At 35.8% G+C, this 18,399-nt stretch overlaps 2 protein-coding genes across 3 annotated transcripts; both read left to right on the top strand.

Moving 5' to 3' along the window:
- Positions 1-11,564: 11,564 nt before the first annotated feature.
- On the top strand, positions 11,565-13,373 carry LOC120197822 (ras-related protein RABE1c-like). Its single transcript, XM_039199223.1, has 8 exons — positions 11,565-11,700; positions 11,794-11,894; positions 12,324-12,389; positions 12,553-12,650; positions 12,726-12,788; positions 12,893-12,985; positions 13,107-13,291; positions 13,323-13,373. Exons 3-7 carry the CDS (start codon positions 12,341-12,343, stop codon positions 13,233-13,235), a joined length of 432 nt encoding a protein of 143 aa, XP_039055154.1. The 5' UTR covers positions 11,565-11,700; positions 11,794-11,894; positions 12,324-12,340; the 3' UTR covers positions 13,236-13,291; positions 13,323-13,373.
- Positions 13,374-15,118: 1,745 nt separating this feature from the next.
- Positions 15,119-17,131, top strand: LOC120198311 (WAT1-related protein At2g37460-like). Of its 2 annotated transcripts, XM_039199647.1 has the most exons (7): positions 15,119-15,372; positions 15,477-15,539; positions 15,623-15,739; positions 15,821-16,064; positions 16,149-16,310; positions 16,431-16,582; positions 16,753-17,131. In XM_039199647.1, exons 1-7 carry the CDS (start codon positions 15,173-15,175, stop codon positions 16,937-16,939), a joined length of 1,125 nt encoding a protein of 374 aa, XP_039055578.1. In that variant the 5' UTR covers positions 15,119-15,172; the 3' UTR covers positions 16,940-17,131. The 2 variants fall into 2 exon arrangements, with proteins under 2 accessions (XP_039055578.1, XP_039055579.1); XM_039199648.1 differs by lacking the exon at positions 15,477-15,539.
- The last annotated feature ends 1,268 nt before the right edge of the window (positions 17,132-18,399 follow it).

Here is an 18,399-nt window from a genome sequence, read left to right as displayed (position 1 = left end):
ATATATGATTTTGATTCATTTTTAAAAATTAATGTAATTCACTAAATATGTATTTTTTGTAAAACAACATATCGATGCGTGGGTGTCACGTCTACTAATAATAAGGAAGCTTAGGAAAAATAAAAAAAATTCGCTATATACAATAATGCCGACGGCTTTTCACGCAGTTCACTTGAAGAATCAACGAGATGAATCATTTTTGTTGGGCAATGGACAAGCTAAACTTTATCCTGCATGGTGGGAGGTCGATAAGGTTAGTGTTTATTTTTTAAATTTTTTAAAGGTGTTCATAAATAAGTGCGCAAATAAATGAATTATTACTTATGATCGCAGGTGTTTACCCTGTTTTGGAACGTCGTCACTGGCTTCTCGTCTAACTTCAGCTCCCATCCCTGAAGATAATAGTGTATGACAGCATGATCAATTACATATCTGTTCATAAATAAGTGCGCAAATAATGAATTATTACTTGATCGAAGGTGTTTATCCCTGTTTGGAACGTCGTCACTGCTTCTCGTCTAACTTCAGCTCCCATCCCTGAAGATAATAGTGTATGACAGCATGATCAATTACATATCAATGTCTGATTTGAGAGATTTTTCAAGGGATGGAGCTCTCATTTGGCTAAATTCTTGGATGGGATTAAGTATGGAGTCATTCTGGACACAAGAAAAAGAAGTTCAATGTCACAGTTGTCAGAGATGAGACACGCAATCGCCGGGAGCCAAGGGGATTGTGGTCCTCTCGTATGCCTTTGCTTGGCGCGTTTGACGACGGAAGCACAGAGTTTTTACCTCCCACGATAGAGATAGAGATGCAGTAGGCTTGTGGTTTCGGCATTATATGGAGAGCAATATATTCGAGACGCTGCCTACCTGCATCCGGTTGAAAGTGTTCATTGTTAATTGGTAAGTCAAATGCAAGTTTTGTTAACATATATACTCCTTTTGGTTTGAAAATGTTTGGTTAAGTACTTAGAATTCAATAATTTGCTGTTTGTAGGTTTTAGATGTAGGAAGTCTTGTTTGAGCAAATGTTGGTTTCTGCAGTTAATCCTTAAGTGAGCTGCGTGAAATGGATGTACGGGTCACAAAGTTGTTGATTCATTGATTCAATAATTGATGAAGAAATAAGAATTATTATTATTTTGATTGTTTAATTGATTTGTAAAAGATGATTTGTAAATGTGATTTGTTTAATTGATGTGTACATAATTTGTGTTGAAATGTAATTGTTGATTTGTTGATTTTCAATCTGCTTTATGTTGAAGGCAAAACAGACTATCGCAACGCGAAATGGCTATTGCAACGAGAAATTGCAATGCGAAATGAAAATCGCAATGCGAAATGAAAATCGCAATGCGAAATGAAAATCGCAACGAGAAAATCGCAATGCGATTTTCATTCGCATTGCGATTTTTCGTTGCGATAGCCATTTTCGCGTTGCGATAGCCATTTTCGCGTTGCGATAGTCAAATGAATGTCTAATAAGTGATAACAACTGAACATATCATAGCAATGTTCAAACTCAAGTTGCTAATACATGCCTAACTGAAAATGTTAAAAGTGCACACATAAAATACACATAATGCAAGTTTTGTTAACATATATACTCCTTTTGGTTTGAAAATGTTTGGTTAAGTACCTAGAATTCAATAATTGTTAAAAGTTTATGCATGTTAATCCTTGTGCCTTTTTCATTCGCATTGCGATTCTATCGTTGCGATTTGCATTTCGCATTGCGATGGTCAATGATTGCCTTTTGCAACGCGATTCTGACTTTCGCAACGAGATAATACAGAATCGCAATGTGAGTTTCAAAGTTCGCAACAGTTTTAGTTTCGCAAGCCAAATTTTTTGTGTATATCTACGCAGCAGCAACAACTCATAACCTAAATCTCTAATCGCAAATCATTCCATCTCCATCTATCACTCTCTCCGGCGACATCCGTTCCTATATCCAACGACATCCTTCCCCATCCGGCAACAGGTCTTAGTTTTCACATCTCGTTGTTTAGTTACAACCATGAAATCATCTAATTGATCATGTTTGGATAGATTGTGTTTTGGAGGGTCATGGGAGAATGTTCATGGTGTTTTACAATATATGCCTTTACCCATGAATCTTCAACTAAAACTGTCATTAAAGAAGTTAACTTATGAAACCCTAATGTTACGTGTTTCAAAGAAATTGAATTTAGAGCCCCTAAGTGATTTAGGCTATCTTATCAGAGAAATGGTAAAGTTTATTTGTTAACCGACAATGAGATGTTGAACGATTCATTGCTTACTTAATGTTTCAAGTGATGATGTTACATTGTATGTTGTTGAACCTAGAAGTAGTATTGTTGGGTCAGTAGTGGGTAGTAATCAAACTAAGTGGGTCTCAAAACCCACAGCCTTTCTCTAATCCAAATCCAAATCAACTTTCAGCACCAAATTCCGGTTTCGTATTGACCAATTAGACGATGATGAGCCAAGAGAGAAAAAATTGTGAGTACTAGTCAGTATTCGAAATTTGATCCTGGTCAATACCCGGACTTTGATTGGTCAATACACGGATTTTGATGATGTTTTAGAAGAAGAAACAGACCCTGCGTGTAATATTTTGATATGGTCATACCCGAATTTTGATGATGAAACACCCGTTGCCGAGAAGATGTTGTTGATGATAATGAGGAGGAAGTTACGACTATGAATGAACATGTTGAACATCCATTCTGTAATTCATATAATCCTGAAGAAGAAAAGAAGAAGAAAAAAGTCCCAAAGAAAAGAAAATGCCAGGGAGTATAACTGGAATATGCCAGAATTACTTCAGGTACCAGAAGAAGAGTTGGCAAAGAAGCAGTTGATGTTACACAAAGTTATTCGTATCAAGAAAGATGATTGTTTGATACAAAGAAGACTTGAAGATAGCTTTGTATACGAAATGTGTGAAGATGGCTATCAACTAAAAGTTAACAAATCAAGCAAAGATCGTTTCGAACAAGGTGTACGATTGACAAAAACTGTACGTGGCGTATATTGCAAAGAGGATAAAAGATTGCGCATGTTTCAAGTTAGGACTTTTATTGATAAACATACATGTTCAAGAACCCAAGTTTTCCTCACCATAGACAGGCAAACAAAAAGGTGTTGGGTGGTTTTCTGGCTGAGTTAATATTTTGAATGGCAGGGTATATCGGGGACATGAAATTAGACTGACATGAATGCTCGGTTCAGTATATCATCATATTCTCAAGCTTGGAGAGCCAAATGTTATGCCTTGGAATTGTTGAGGGGGTCGCCAGAAGCATCGTTTGCCCAACTGCCGGCTTATTGTCACAATTTAAAGCTGAAAAATCATGGGTCGGTAACTCATCAAAACAGATAGAGATGGACGCTTGAGTTGCTGTTTATCGCCATTGGTGCTGCGGTTAGTAAATCATATAATTCTGTTGACTCATTTCTGTTAGTTACATGCATTTCACATTTAAATGATTATATTTCGTGTGTATATTATTTTGTAGATTCGTTCGTTTATTACTTGCATGCGCCCAGTTATTATAGTGACGGAGCACATTGAAAGGTCGATACCTTGGAGTAAACTTATTAGCAGTAGCCATGGATGCTAACAATGGGATATTGCCAATAGCTTACGGGGTTGGCAAATCTGAAACCTCTGATTCATGGACATGGTTTATGGGGCATCTTAGGGATTGCATAGGTCCTATTAGCAATCTGACAATCATATCTGATATGCAAACTCAATTGACAACGCTGTTTGAAGGTGTTTCCCAGATGCTTTTCATGGACTTTGTGGTGTTCATTTGTATAGAAATCTAAAATCAAGGTCTGCTGGTATAAAAAGCACAAATGGACATACTGGAAGGCTGTAAAGGCTTATCGGAAGTGATTTCAATAAGCATATAAACTGTTTAAGACGTTTTTGCCTCAGTGTGCTCAAACACTAGAAGATGTCGGGTTGAAAGATAGTCAAGAGTACATCAACTTGGAGCAAGATATGGTTTCATGACGTCTAATAGTGCAGAATCAATTAACGCTCTAAGTCGTCATTCCCGGAAATTACCCATTACTATGTTAATGGAGTTTTTTCGAGCATCTATTCAACAGTGGTACTACAAGAAAGAAACCATGCAGGTATTATTTCTTTGAATTCGGAATTATCATATATTTTACTAAGTATTATTTATTTAAATTTACAGGAACATTGGAACATCGTGTTACACCATGGACTGAAAAAAAAGATAACGAAACGTGTTGTGAAGTTAAACGTCATGGAGTTGAACCATGTTCAAACACTTTGTTTGAAGTACTGGATAATAACTTAAATGGGCTTGTCGATCTAAATGCAAGGACGTGTATTGTATGAAATGGCAAACATCTGATTATCCGTGTGGCCATGTTATAAAAGTTGCTCTTCATCTAAACCAAGATGATTCAAGCATATACGCTATGGATTGCTACACTACAGAAGTATATCGACAGACTTATGCCGAGATTGTCTACCCTATTTCACATCCTTCTGAGTGGGACATACCAGATGACTTACAAACAGTTTTGCCACCAGCCATGGACAGAAGGCTACCTGGCCGACCAAAAAGTCACGATCGTATACCGTCTAAGGGTGAAGAGAATAAGAGATCGACATGTAGTCGGTGCAAGGAAAGTGGTCATACAAGGTTGATATGTGGATCACCAGTGCCATCACAATCATCTTTTCCTCTACCAAAATATGGATCATCATCAAAATCCAAAGCTCATATGGTGTCAAGAAAAAGGCAATCAAAATCGCAATCATCTTTAAAATCCCAATCACAACTGGCTTCACCTTTTGGGACTGTTAACTTAGGTGATTTTTAAATGCAAACGTTGTATTATGTAGATTTATGTGTGAACTTTTAACATTTTCAGTTAGGCATGTATTAGTAACTTGAGTTTGAAAATTGCTATGATCTGTTCAGTTGTTATCACTAATATGCAATCATCTTAATGTCTATCGCAACGCGGAAATTACTATCGCAATGCGAAATGAAAATCGCAACGAAGAATCGCAATGCGAAATGAAATCGCAACGCTAATTTCGCAATGCGAAATGAAAATCACAACGAGGGAATCACAATGCGAAATGAAAATCGCAACGCGAATTTAATTTCGCGTTGCGATTCTCTCGTTGCGATTTTCATTTCGCGTTGCGATTCTCTCGTTGCGATTTTCATTTCGCATTGCGATAGTACTTTTTGCCTTCACATAATGCAGATTGAAATCAACAAAATCAACCATTACATTTTAATCAATTAAACAAGCACAAATAAGAATTATGTTAACATCAATTAAACAAATCAACTTTTACAATCACCTTTTACAAATCAATTAAACAATCAAAAAATAAGCAATAATTATTAGAGAAAATAACACTTCTACTATTGAATCAACTTTTGCAGCCATACATCATTTTCACGCAGCTCACTTCTGAGATTAACCTGCATAAACCAAACATTGCTCAAACAACACTTTCTACACATCTAAAACCTACAAACAGCAAATTATGAATTCTAGGTACTTAACCAAACATTTTCAAACCCAAGCCTATAAACATACCATTGTTTATGGACATTTTTATAAACACGGATGCAGGTAGGCAGCGTCTCGTATATATCGATCTAGCCATATAATGTCGAAACCACAAGCCTATTGCAGCTCTATCTATATCGGTGGGAGGTAGATACTTTATACTTCCTGTGATCAAACGGTCCAACGCCAAGCATACGAGAGGACCACAATCCCCTCTGGGTCCTTTCGTTTGTTGTGGTGCGGTCTCGTCTCTGCTAACTGTAATATGAGCTTCTTTGGCTTCTTGTTTCCAGAACGAGTCCAATAATTTATCGCATCCAAGAATTTAGCCAAATAAGAGCTCCATCCCTTAATAATATCTCTTAAATCAGCCAATGATATGTAATTTATCATGCTGTCATATACTATTGCCTTAAGGGATGGGATCTGAAGCTCGACGAGAAGCCAATGGTTACGTTCCAAAACAGGGATAAAACATCTGCAATCATAAGTAATAATTCATTCATTTGCGCACTTATTTATGAATACCTTTAAACTCAATCTAAAATAACACTAACCTTATCGACCTCCCACCATGCAGGATAAAGTTTAGCTTGTCCATTGCCCAACGCAAATGATTCATCTCGTTGATTCTTCAAGTGAATGGCGTTAAAGACGTCGGCATAATTGTATTCGTGTATTTATTTTTTTCCTTAAGTTTCCTAATTATTAGAAGACGTGACACCCACGCATCGATATGCTGTTTACAAAAAAAAAGACATATATTAGTAACTTACATAAATTTACAAAAAAAATAATCAAATTAAAATATAAAAAAAATATAAGACTTACCCCTCCATCGAAATAGCCATTGTCTTCGACCCCTAATAATACGCCCCACCAAGACTGATCAAGCAACAAATAGAATATCATCATTGAGCTTGCATATGTCAGTGAAACACCCCTGGCTTCGCTCATGTAGATAAAATCAACTGCGGTCTTAGCCCAAAGGGTGTTATCCAGAATTGTGTCCGGTAGTTGTTTCCTCTCTCCTCTTCAGATACCGGTATGGTACTGGCCGGTAACTCATACGAGAGCCAACTTGAATCCATCATGTCTGGCACGTCAGAGGGTTTCTCAAGAATCCTACATATGACGCCATGTGAATCGGGCTCTTGAATGGTGGGAGGGACCTCTTCAACGATGACAGTGGCCTCTGAATGGTGGGAGGGGACTCTCGAGGAATGATAGGGGGGCCTCTTCAACGATAGGAGTGGACTCTTGAGGGATGACAGGCGAGTCGGGCTTCTTCTTGCGGTGTATTCGCACTATTGGGGTATACGGAGACTTAATAGCACGTGCACGCCGTCTGATGGTGAACTCTGTCGTGCAAGAAAAACCCGACGTAAAGCATCCACCTTATCGGTCCGCTAAATAATTAAATACAAATATCAGTAAATAACAGACATGATATTTAAACAGTGAAAACAAGATAAATATATTTCAAACTTTCAACCAAAGACAAAACAAAGACAAATACTAACTTCACAGTGTTAAAGTAAAAAGTTTAGTAGTTTTGGCAGCAACCGAATAAATTTACTAAGCAATCTAAGTGAAATGGTTAATTTAAGTGAAATTACGAGTAAATTATCATCAAGTTAAATATGGAAAATCTTAAACTTACCTCGTTGCGTAGAGTATGAACCTCATTCTACAACGATACTACCATCTCACGTAGAGCGACAACCTCACCACATAAAGTAGACACCTCCACACGCCATGCACCATCGTTATCGAGTAGAGTACCGATCTCCTCACGCAAGGCATTGACCTCATCACGTAACTCCCTTGACTCATCCGGAGGTGGAGAAATAGGGATATAGAAGTCGTGGCATCTTTTCCGGTCGCCTATCATGAGTGATGGTGGAGAAGAGGCTCGATGATGTGACGGATAGGTGATGGCTCTCGTTGTAGAGGTGTATAGTCGGGTCGATCAGGTGATGGCTTTGGGTGAGGTGATGGCTCTCGAAGTGGAGGAAGTGGAGGCTGCTCATCATTCGTGCCATTAAGAAAACGCTGACTAGCTTGCCACCAATCAGTGGCAAGCTCATCCTCCGTGGGTGTCAGTCTCATTAATGGAATGTTGGCCTCCTAAAAATATAAAAACTCAAACAAAGTTAAACGTCTACTATTAATAACTTGTTTATATATGATAGTATTTGTGTTAACTTACATTATTTATTGTCGCATATGGTATTAAGTCTTCCCAATCCAACAGATGTTTCCTCTTCCAGGAAATAGCCCTGGGAATATCATTTGAAGTTTTTATTGCATATGTTCATGGCGGGAAAGGCCTCGAATATCCAAATCTACAAACAATATAATAACAAACATTAGTAATTGTTAAATAATTAATTATTTTGAAAACATTATATAGAAATTCTTACCTTAAAGGCCCAAACAAAGCCTGACAAAGTGTATTTCGACCCATCGCCCCGCAAACTTTTGCGGTCATCAAAGGCAGACGAAACTTAGTCCAGGTAGCTTTCCATATATACGAACCCCACGGAAACAGATTCCATGCATTAGGTCATCTACCAATAATATTAGCTCCTGAGGAATAGGTTGTCTGGCCTCTCTGCCTAAAAAGCCGGCATACAAAGTAGTAAGGCATACTCGGACAACATCGACGTCATTCATCCGAGTAAAACCATCTTTTTATTAAACAATTTCTTCATGTCGTCGACGTGTAAGTTCGGCTTCTCTATTGACTCATCAGGAAAAACCCTGGATAACCATGATGGGCGGGTGATATGACGAGTACCGGCCTACATCATCGTGTCCGAATCGTAGACCAGTGATTAAGCAGAACTCCTTCCGCCCAAAACAAGTATACGCCGGTAGAAAATGAAACCATATCTCTTCCTCACCACGTTGTATACTGTCGGGTAGATCGCTAGTCATGGTCTGAAGCCACAAATGGGTCAAACTAGCATCTCCACCCGGATGCTGTACTCTCAGCCATGGCCCGAAGCAGGTTTCTTCAAACAATTTCTTTGTGCAGGTGAAAGCTTCGAAGCAATTGTAGTGGCTACGCTAACTTTATTCCTTAATGTCAATGAAGCCGAAAAAAATTTCTACAAAAAAATAAACATACCAAGTTAGATATACCAAAAACTACACTATCAAGATATACCAAAAACAATAAACATAAATAGTAGTTTATTCTTGAAACTAAAATTTGCAACACTGTTTTGTCTTTTGGTTGAAATGAAAATCGCAACGAGATAATGAGAATCGCAACGCGGAAATGACTATCGCAACGAGAGAATCGCAACGCGAAATGACTATCGCGACGAGAGAATCACAACGCGAAATGAAAATCGCAACGCGAAATAAAAATCGCAACGCGAAATGAAAATCGCAACGCGAAATGAAAATCGCAATGCGATTTTGTTTCGCGTTGCGTTTTTTATTTCGCGTTGCGATAGTTATTTCCGCGTTGCGATTTTCATTCTCGAAAACTATCTTCTTCTGCATTACTTCAACCAAAAGACAAAACAAGACAATACTACTTCACAGGCTAAACAGTTTAGTAGTATTGGCAGCAATTGAGTGAATTTAATAAGAAATCTAAGTGAAATGGTTAATCTATTATTGAAATTACCAGTAAACTTATCATCAATCTCAATATGAAAAACCTAAAATAATGCAAAAATTTCAAAATAAAAAAAAACTAACCCTCGGAGGTTGATTTTCCATTTCTGAATGATTGTGAGGGATTTTTGAGTGTGAATGGTTGTGAGGGATTTCGCCGGCGATGGGGACGGAAATCTTCGGAGATGGGGACGGATTTCGCCGTAGAGAGTGAGAGATGGAGATGGGACTGAGTTGTGATTTTGGGTTTGAGGTTATGAGTTGCGATTACTGTGGACGGTTCAGTTTCCGATTTATTAAAAAATTCGTTTTGGAATTTGAAAAAAAAATACGCGTTAATACGAATGGCGCTATGTAAATCGCGTTGCGAAAGTCAGTATCTCGTTGCGATTTTGTATTATCGCATTGCGATAGTAAGTATCGCATTGCGATTTTTCCAATTCGCGTTGCGATTTACTTATTCGCATTGCGAATTGGAAAAATCGCAACGACACTGTAGACCATCGCAACGCGATTTCCAACTATCGCAACGTGAAATGCAACGCGAATTTACGATAATGGAGATCGCGTTGCGAATTAGCGATCGCATTGCGATTTTGTTGGTCATTTTGGCAAATTCGGAAAAAGTTGGTTAAAATCGTATATTATAAGGCATTTTTGGTCACTGAGGCGATTTTCTCTTATTTTAAAGTAATAGGTTTTGAAATTATAAGTATCAATACTTTATATATGAGTATCGATACTTGGACATTTACGTCTATTTTCATTATACCGGTAGAAACGTTTACTGTGTACATTGTTAATTTACCTATTACTTTAAAGTAACAGGTTTCGAAATTATAAGTATCGATATTTGGTATATGAGTATCGATACTTGGACATTTACGTCTATTTTCATTATACCGGTAGAAACGTTTACCGTGTACATTGTTAATTTACATATTACTTTAAAGTAATATGTTTCGAAATTATAAGTATCAATACTTTATATATGTGTATCGATACATTTTGTGTGCAAATTGTTTGAAAAACATACTAGAATAAAATTTTCCATACCTATATAAAAGTATCGATACTTAGTATTTATGCCTATTATCAATATACCGTTTTTTTCATATTATTTTTCTTACTATGGAAAACTTAGATTCGAGGTTGTGATGTTCATTTCGAGATCATTGGCTTAGAGGCTTCACATTAGGTTTATAGATTATCATTTAACGGATATTTTATTGCCATAAATGAGGCTGTTTGAGAAAAATATTGTCCTTTTCAGTGATTTTATGGCGAAACTATAATATTGGCATTATATTTTAGGTTGTATTTATTATTATTTTTTTGAAATGTTAGGTAGTATTTATTAAGTTATTCTTTGTTAATATAGCTTGCTAGCTAAGGGATGTTCAGGTGGATGTGAAGGCTGAGCTTTACTTAGCTAGTGTGCATCACCCGCAATGCTGGGTTAGTCTTAAATTACTCCGAGTAAAATAAATGTTTGAGAAAATCTTCCAATATATATATTTATATCGAATATTTATATTCTGGGTTGACTTTGTTTTACTTACATGATAAATATTACTTAGCAAAACCGATCTAGTTCTGGACTTTCTTGATTGTCCTCCATCTCCATTCTTTGTCGAACTTATTTTTAAATAACCATCGAATAAATAAATAAAAACTGTTATAGTTATATTTATGTCAAATAATAAATTTCTTAAAAAATTATTAAAAATGATTAAATTTTAATAATACTTCAAATAATATTTTTATTGATTTACTATTTATGTTTATTTAAATGAAAATTGAAAAGTTAAGAAATAAAGATATTTTCTATAAATATTAAGAAATATATTTTTGTAAAGTATTTAGCAAAAGAACATTATTTCTATTTAGTAAAAGAATAACATAAAGAAAAATGAAATAGAAATTAAATTTATTGTTAAAATTATTTTGACCTTAGAAGTTTGTTTTGGCACGTTTAATCTTAAAAGTTTTAATGTAAAGATAAACTAAATTAAAAAGTGCAATGGGAGATATAACTTAAGAAAAAATATATAATGGAAATGCATTGTGCCAGCTGAACAGAAATATAAAAATAAAAAATAATACCAAATCCAGATGCGTGACAAACAGGCACTGACCCATTACTAAAAGCCCAACTAAAATTTCATGCCAGACGTCAGTAGCAGAACCCCTTGAGGATTCTTTTAATGGTATTGTACTTGCAGATGTACATTTGCATGGAGAACCCTTTCTTGTTTCAAGGGATGAGCTGCTGGAAATAGTTTTAGTTGTTTGTAATTTGGGACTGATGGTTGATAGTTTAGTCATTTTTAAAGGAGATTTGGTTGAAAATCTGCATATTCTTTTGAATTTGAGTTCCAAATAACTCTGTTAGGCCATCATGCCATTGAACAGGTGTGGGTAAGAGTTACCTACTTTTTCGCTTTTCGGATGGCTCATTTACTACAAGTTTTATCACGACAATTGGGTACGTGTTGTCCAATAGCAGTGTCGTGCTCTTATTATTATTGTTATTACGCAAGTGGCACGTGGTTTAATAAGGTTGTGTGTACTTTCGCAGAATTGATTTTAAGATAAGGACTATAGAGCTTGATGGGAAAAGGATCAAGTTGCAAATTTGGGATAGTGCTGGGCAAGAGCGGTTTCGAATAATTACAACTGGTTAGTTTTTGAGATTTGAAGGTGTCACGCTAACTAGAAATGAAAATGAATTGTCTAACATTAAATTAACTTACCTAAAGATTAATTCAATAGCATAAACTGGTCATTTGCACACTAATATTTTCAAATTTAATAGCATCTGTGATTCAAATTTGTTGCTTTGTATTCTCTTTCTGTGTGTTTTTTTGTCTGCTAGGAAGTTGAGAGCTTGCATGCATCAATGGTTTGTTTCAATCGTCTTTTCTTGTTGACAGAAATTAAAAAATTAACTGACTCTATTCTCATATGTAATGGGGTAAGGGGAGGTAGGATAGTAGGCAGCCCCCAACAATTATAAAAATACCCACCGTGGACTCGATCTCACAACCACAAGATTAAAACCTTACGCTCTACCAACAGAAAATTAGGTAATATTTTCCTTTTGTGCAGCTTACTACCGTGGAACCATGGGTATTTTGCTCGGGTATGATGTGACTGATGAATCATCTTTCAATAGTAATTCTTGAACTTTGGATTTTGTACATCTGATGTTTAATCTTATCCCATTTCCTGCAATGTTGAAAGTTGCAAGTATACATCCTATCCAGTGATTTGAAAAATTTAGTCATTCTCCATTATAATCACCTATCAACTCAACTAATATTCGTCTTTTTCTTAGACATTAGAAATTGGATTCGTAATATCGAACAACATGCTTCGGGCAACTTCAACAAGACTCTGGTTGGTAATAAGGCCGACATGGATGAAAGAAAAAGGGTCTGTTCTTTTCCTCTTAAATGCATTTTTGGTTACCCTTCTGTTTCCAATGTGGATCAGGAACTTATTTTTCAGGCCGTTCCTACCTCAAAGGGCCAAGCTCTTGCCGATGAATACGGCATCAAGTTCTTTGAGACTGTATGTAATTTTTCTGCTGATGCATTTTTTCTGCTGATGCTGTAGTTACTTCTGATGTTTAGTTGATATTTCCTGCATGATCAAGAGTTATTCTCATCTTGCAGAGTGCAAAACCAAACTTAAATGTGGAGGAAGTTTTCTTTTCAATAGCCAGGGACATTAAGCAAAGACTTACCAACACCGACGCAAAGGCCGAGGTATTGACCCGTTTGCTTGAACTATCAACTTTTTTCACAGCATATATGCCTAGTGATGTTTATGGTAACTCATGTGCGTATATTGTTTTCATTTTTATTTGTCGTTTTCTTGTCTCTTACGCCACAGGCAATCAAAATTAGCCAACAAGATCAGGAGCCGGAGATGCGGCGGCTTCTCAAAAATCGACTTGCTGTGGGGCTTGATCAAATGATGAGATCTCAAGGGTACATTTTGATCCAGGAAAACTAATTTGTTACAACTATTTTTGTTTATATTCTCCTGGCTATCATTAGTTTACATGAAAGGAATTCAAGCTAATCCTTTACCATTACAAAGGATGAATCGCGTCATCACGTTTATCTTAAAAGTTTTCAACTTTCAAGTGTTAAATATTTAGTTCTTCAACTTGCGTTTTAAAGATTAACAGAATCCAAATCTATTGGTGTATAAGTATCCATTACTGATTATTTCATAAACAGGGGATGACACTTGCACTATATCCGAATTGGTTATGTAGTGCTTAATCAAAGACGATAACGATATCTTTATCTATTCCTTTATGACCAAAAGCAACACTTGGAATTATCTTTCAACATTGACTCATTAGGTTTAAGTGGCAGTCAGTGTTGATCATTGAGACTCATTAGACCCACATTTCATTATTGTGGTTTTCAGGAGTTAGTGCATCAATCGGATGGCAGAAGGAAACGAGTATTTTAGCAAGTGGAAGAGGTCAGTAAGGCTTTTTGTTTACCTTTTCTTTTTATCTTCATGGACTGGTCCTCCTTGTGTGAAGAATTCAACAAAAGAGTGAACGGTAAAGCCGAAGAAAGATATCTGGCAGAGATGAAAGATATCCGACAGATTTTGATGTTGGAACAAAGAGAAAAGAAATTTTAATGGAGATCTGATTTTCAGCACAAAGTTTTTTCGTCGTGTTTTTGGATTAGTGGAATATGCATAAGCAAAAAAAAAAAAAAAATCCCAAACAAATGGCTCACCTCAGACTCGTGTATGGGCTACACAAACATGTTCATTGATGTAGAAAGGTAAAATGTGGTGTTGGATCAATATTCACATGAGAAATTGTATTACTATTTACTAGACACGGGCAAAGTCAAAACTGCCACCTATGGTCAGCTTCACTCATTTTTTTATTTTCTTTTTTTCTAGTATGATCTGATGTGTTAAAGTTAATTTATTTTTTATTAAAAGGAAATTTTGTTTGACATCTAACTTAACGATTCATTATTATACTGTTTAATTTAATAAGAAATAAAAAATTAACTATCAGAAGAAGATGTAATAAAGATTTAATGATTAATATGACATAATAGATTGATTTATATCAACCAACAATCAATTGGTTTAACGTCATTAGATTCTTTAAACAATGTCAGAGGTTTGAGTCATGACGTTTACGAATGAAGTAAGCTAGTTGGAAAGATCGTTCCCATGATAAACTTTTACAAAATCCGATATGGTTTAATTAATTAATACATACTAGTTTGAAAAGTTGATTGATATGAATAAGTGTATTGACCCATTTCCTGAGATTGTCATTGCCTACCAAAACCAAATATCCAAAAGGATGGAAGTAGAAATGGGAAAAAAAGCCAATGTTAATAAGACATTGAAGGGGCCAGGGGGTTGTCATGTGAGAGTGGATGTCTAAAGGCACTCAACTGAGGACGGGAATCTCTTTAATTCATTGCAAACTCTTACGTTATATCCATGGAGTAACGCAAAGCAGTCACGAAACACTTTAAACGATAGCTTTTTGAGAGAAAATTACAAATACAGTAACTCTTCCACCACCATTTTATTGACTCATCCACCACGCAAAGCAACCATCCCAAATATTATTATTATTATTATTCAAGGAATGAGTGGTTTTAGTTGTTTAGGATGATTTATTCGATTTAAGTAGCGATGTCTGATATCGAGTGAAAATTAATATTAGAATAATTTAAATTTTTAAAATAAAAAATAGAGGAATGAAAAACTTTGGACATGTATCACATAAGTAATAGTTAAATAAATGTTTTTGAAACAGAGAGACGCAAGTAACGGGGTGTCAAAAGTGGATCAAACAATATAAATAGCAACAACAGACACCAAAAATACCTCATGAGTTCATCACCTCGTTAAACTTTTTCTGTTCCATAAGTTCTTATTTACAAAAAATGGAGAACCAAGAACATGGTTCATCAGCAGGCAAGTACAAGCCATTTTTAGCTGCAATCCTCTTGCAAGTTGGGTATGCAGGGATGGATATCTTGTCTAAGGCTGCATTAAACCAGGGTATGAGCAATTACGCACTCGTCGTTTACCGACACGCCATTGCCACCGTTGTCATGGCTCCTTTTGCGGCTTTACTCGACAAGTATTTTTTCTTCTTCTTTCAATCTCTCTGGCATAAGAAAAAAACAGTCATGTAAATCATTTTCTTTTAACTGACATGGAAGTTGAAACTTTGTTGTTTGATAGGAAAGTGAGGCCTAAGATGACAATATCAATCTTCATCAAAATAATGCTGCTAGGCTTACTGGAGTAACAATCCGGAAATTTTCATTTTTTGCGGTTTTCGACATCGTATGATATGACATCTAATGTTGATGTATGCACTTTGGCAGGCCGGTAATTGACCAAAACTTGTATTATCTAGGGATGAAATATACGACCGCAACGTTTGCAACTGCCATGTACAATATTCTTCCAGCCATTACTTTCGTTATGGCTTGGATTTTAAGGTAAAACAAGAAGAACAATTCCGTAAATCGACGGTTTCGTTCATACAAGATGTGTAAAAAAGTTCAATCATGTGGTTTTAGGCTTGAGAAGGTGAACTTAAGATCGATACGTAGCCATGGAAAGCTTATAGGAACACTTGCAACAGTTGCAGGAGCGATGGTGATGACACTGATGAAAGGACCCGTGCTCGAGTTGTTTTGGATGAAAGGAAGGATCAACCACGAAGCAGCGGCAAAAAACGGGACGGATCTCCACGATTCGATTAAAGGTGGTATACTGATTACAGTTGGTTGCTTCAGCTATGCTTGTTTTGTCATACTCCAAGTAAGTAATATACATACAAAATTCTGCAGTGATATTTGTTCATTGATTTGGTTAATCATAAGTTATGTGTGTGTGTTTTCACAGGCAATCACTCTTGAAACGTACCCTGCAGACCTTTCTCTAACAGTTTGGATATGCCTGGTGGGCACCCTTGAAGGTACCATTGCAGCTTTGATAATGGAAAAGGGAGATGCTGCCATTTGGGCTATTAAATGGGACACCAGGTTGCTCACTGCTGCATACAGTGTAAGAATAGATGTCGATCGTTTACCGATTGGAACCGGTAACTTTGTCCGGAACAACAACTTGACTATGATCATTTACGTTATGGTTATTCTCTGATATATGAAAATGGAATGGTTGCAGGGTATTGTATGTTCAGGAGTTAGTTATTACGTTCAAGGGATGATAATGAAAGAGAGAGGTCCAGTGTTTGTGACAGCTTTCAGTCCCTTGTGCATGGTTATTGTAGCCATTATGTCGTCTTTCATTCTTGCTGAACAAATGTTTCTCGGAAGGTAATCTCTGAATTCAGATGGACGGAAAGGACTGATACCCTTGTTAAATTCTTATAATTTTATAAGTTTACTCTCCAAATATAAAATCATATGTTCGTTCATGTCTGAATTCATATCTAGTTGTTAGGACTTAGGATATCAGAAAAAAAGCATGACATAATGTTCGACAGGGTGATTGGAGCCATAATTATAATCGGGGGTCTATATCTGGTGCTGTGGGGTAAAAGCAAGGATTACAAGTCGCCACCATCGCCATTGATCGAAGCAGCTAAAATAGAACCGGGTAGGATGGACAAGAGCAGTTTTGATGATGAGGGCATCACGGTTGAAGAGAAATTCCATTCGATAATTGTGTAGAAGAATGGATATGATTTTGAATATTAACATCATTTCCACTACCCTCACTGGTAGTGGTATCTGCTTCAAGTGTAACTATATATGCTTTTGTATAATAAAATATTATGACTAAGATCATGAATCTGGACTCTATCCCCAGCGGATACACCATCTGTAATCATTAAGCTTCAAGGAGCTCCTTTTTTAAAGACATTTCACTGAATCAATCAAACTAGATCTATTTTTCAATTTTATTCAGTGTATTTTTTTAATCTTTTCTTTATATATATATATCAAATAAAAATTAAATATATAATATTTAAATTGTTTGGATTTAAAAATATAAACAGATTGCACGAACCAATTTACCTCAATGATTAAAAGAGTCGTTGTTGATAAGCATTGCCAGATAACTTGAGGAACACCATTACAGCAGATCAACCGTGGAAAATCTATTCAAAGCCCACTGAAGAATTCTAAATAAGATTTGGTGGAAGGTTTAGTTTCGGAGCCAGCGCATGGGGATGACCCAATACCCAAAGAAGAAAGTCGGTCCATTTCATTTGAGTCCTTCAACATGTCAATGTGTGTTTTACAGATAATTGACACTAGAAGAGACCACTTCTCGATTATAATTAAGAAAATGGGGGAAAATATTGATCTTTTCCGTTTGGAGATCAGTTCGATATATTATTTTGAGTCAAACAAAGAGTAATATGAATCATGATTCAGTGATATGTATAGAATTTTGCATATTTTTAATATTATTTTTTGCTTTTCATTTGAATATTATTGATTCGTAATTTTTTGGATTTGTTTTTTTTATTAAGAACTTCATTGGATTAATCAGCTCAAAACCAGCTATTAAAGGTAGAATTTGAAGTTAACTGGAATTCATTGGATTTTTTAGTTATTTTATATTTAGGACTCTCGAGAATAAATTTCATGTTCAACCTTTGAACACAAATTGAATTTGATTATTTTTCTCGGTGTTAATAGAATTCTATTTTATTTCATCTTTTACTTCTTCCATTATTTTCTTTTTATTATGTTAAGCATGATTTAATTGTTTAGCTAAATTTTCACTTAGTTTAGAGCTTTACATGACTCAATTATAATCGTGAGAGACGAATAGCACTTCACAATTTCATATTGTATTATTTGTTTTTCTAAAAATTGGGAGTAGTAATGGGACATTTCTTTAATGTTACTATATCTTCAATTCAAAAATATGTTGTTGGCTTTACAATTCAAAAAGACGTAAAGACATCGTTGGTTTAAAAGTTATTTTGGCTTACGGTTTGGAAGTCGAATTAGTTGGTTGTAATTCAGTTTCATGTGAACAGACTTAATGGTTGTCTATTAAGAGAAATCAAGATTGAGTTCGATTCTCAGTGAGATGCTATAACTCGAGTTGGGTAAAGTTGTATTGGTGCTAAAAGCAATGTATATGGCTAGACCAAGAAAAATCGAATTTCATA

Source organism: Hibiscus syriacus, unplaced genomic scaffold (genome assembly GCF_006381635.1).
Source record: "Hibiscus syriacus cultivar Baekdansim isolate YM2019G1 unplaced genomic scaffold, ASM638163v2 tig00117056_pilon, whole genome shotgun sequence".
Classification (NCBI taxonomy): domain Eukaryota; kingdom Viridiplantae; phylum Streptophyta; class Magnoliopsida; order Malvales; family Malvaceae; genus Hibiscus; species Hibiscus syriacus.
Note: the sequence above shows the minus strand (reverse complement) of the source record. Positions and strands in the feature narration are given on the sequence as shown.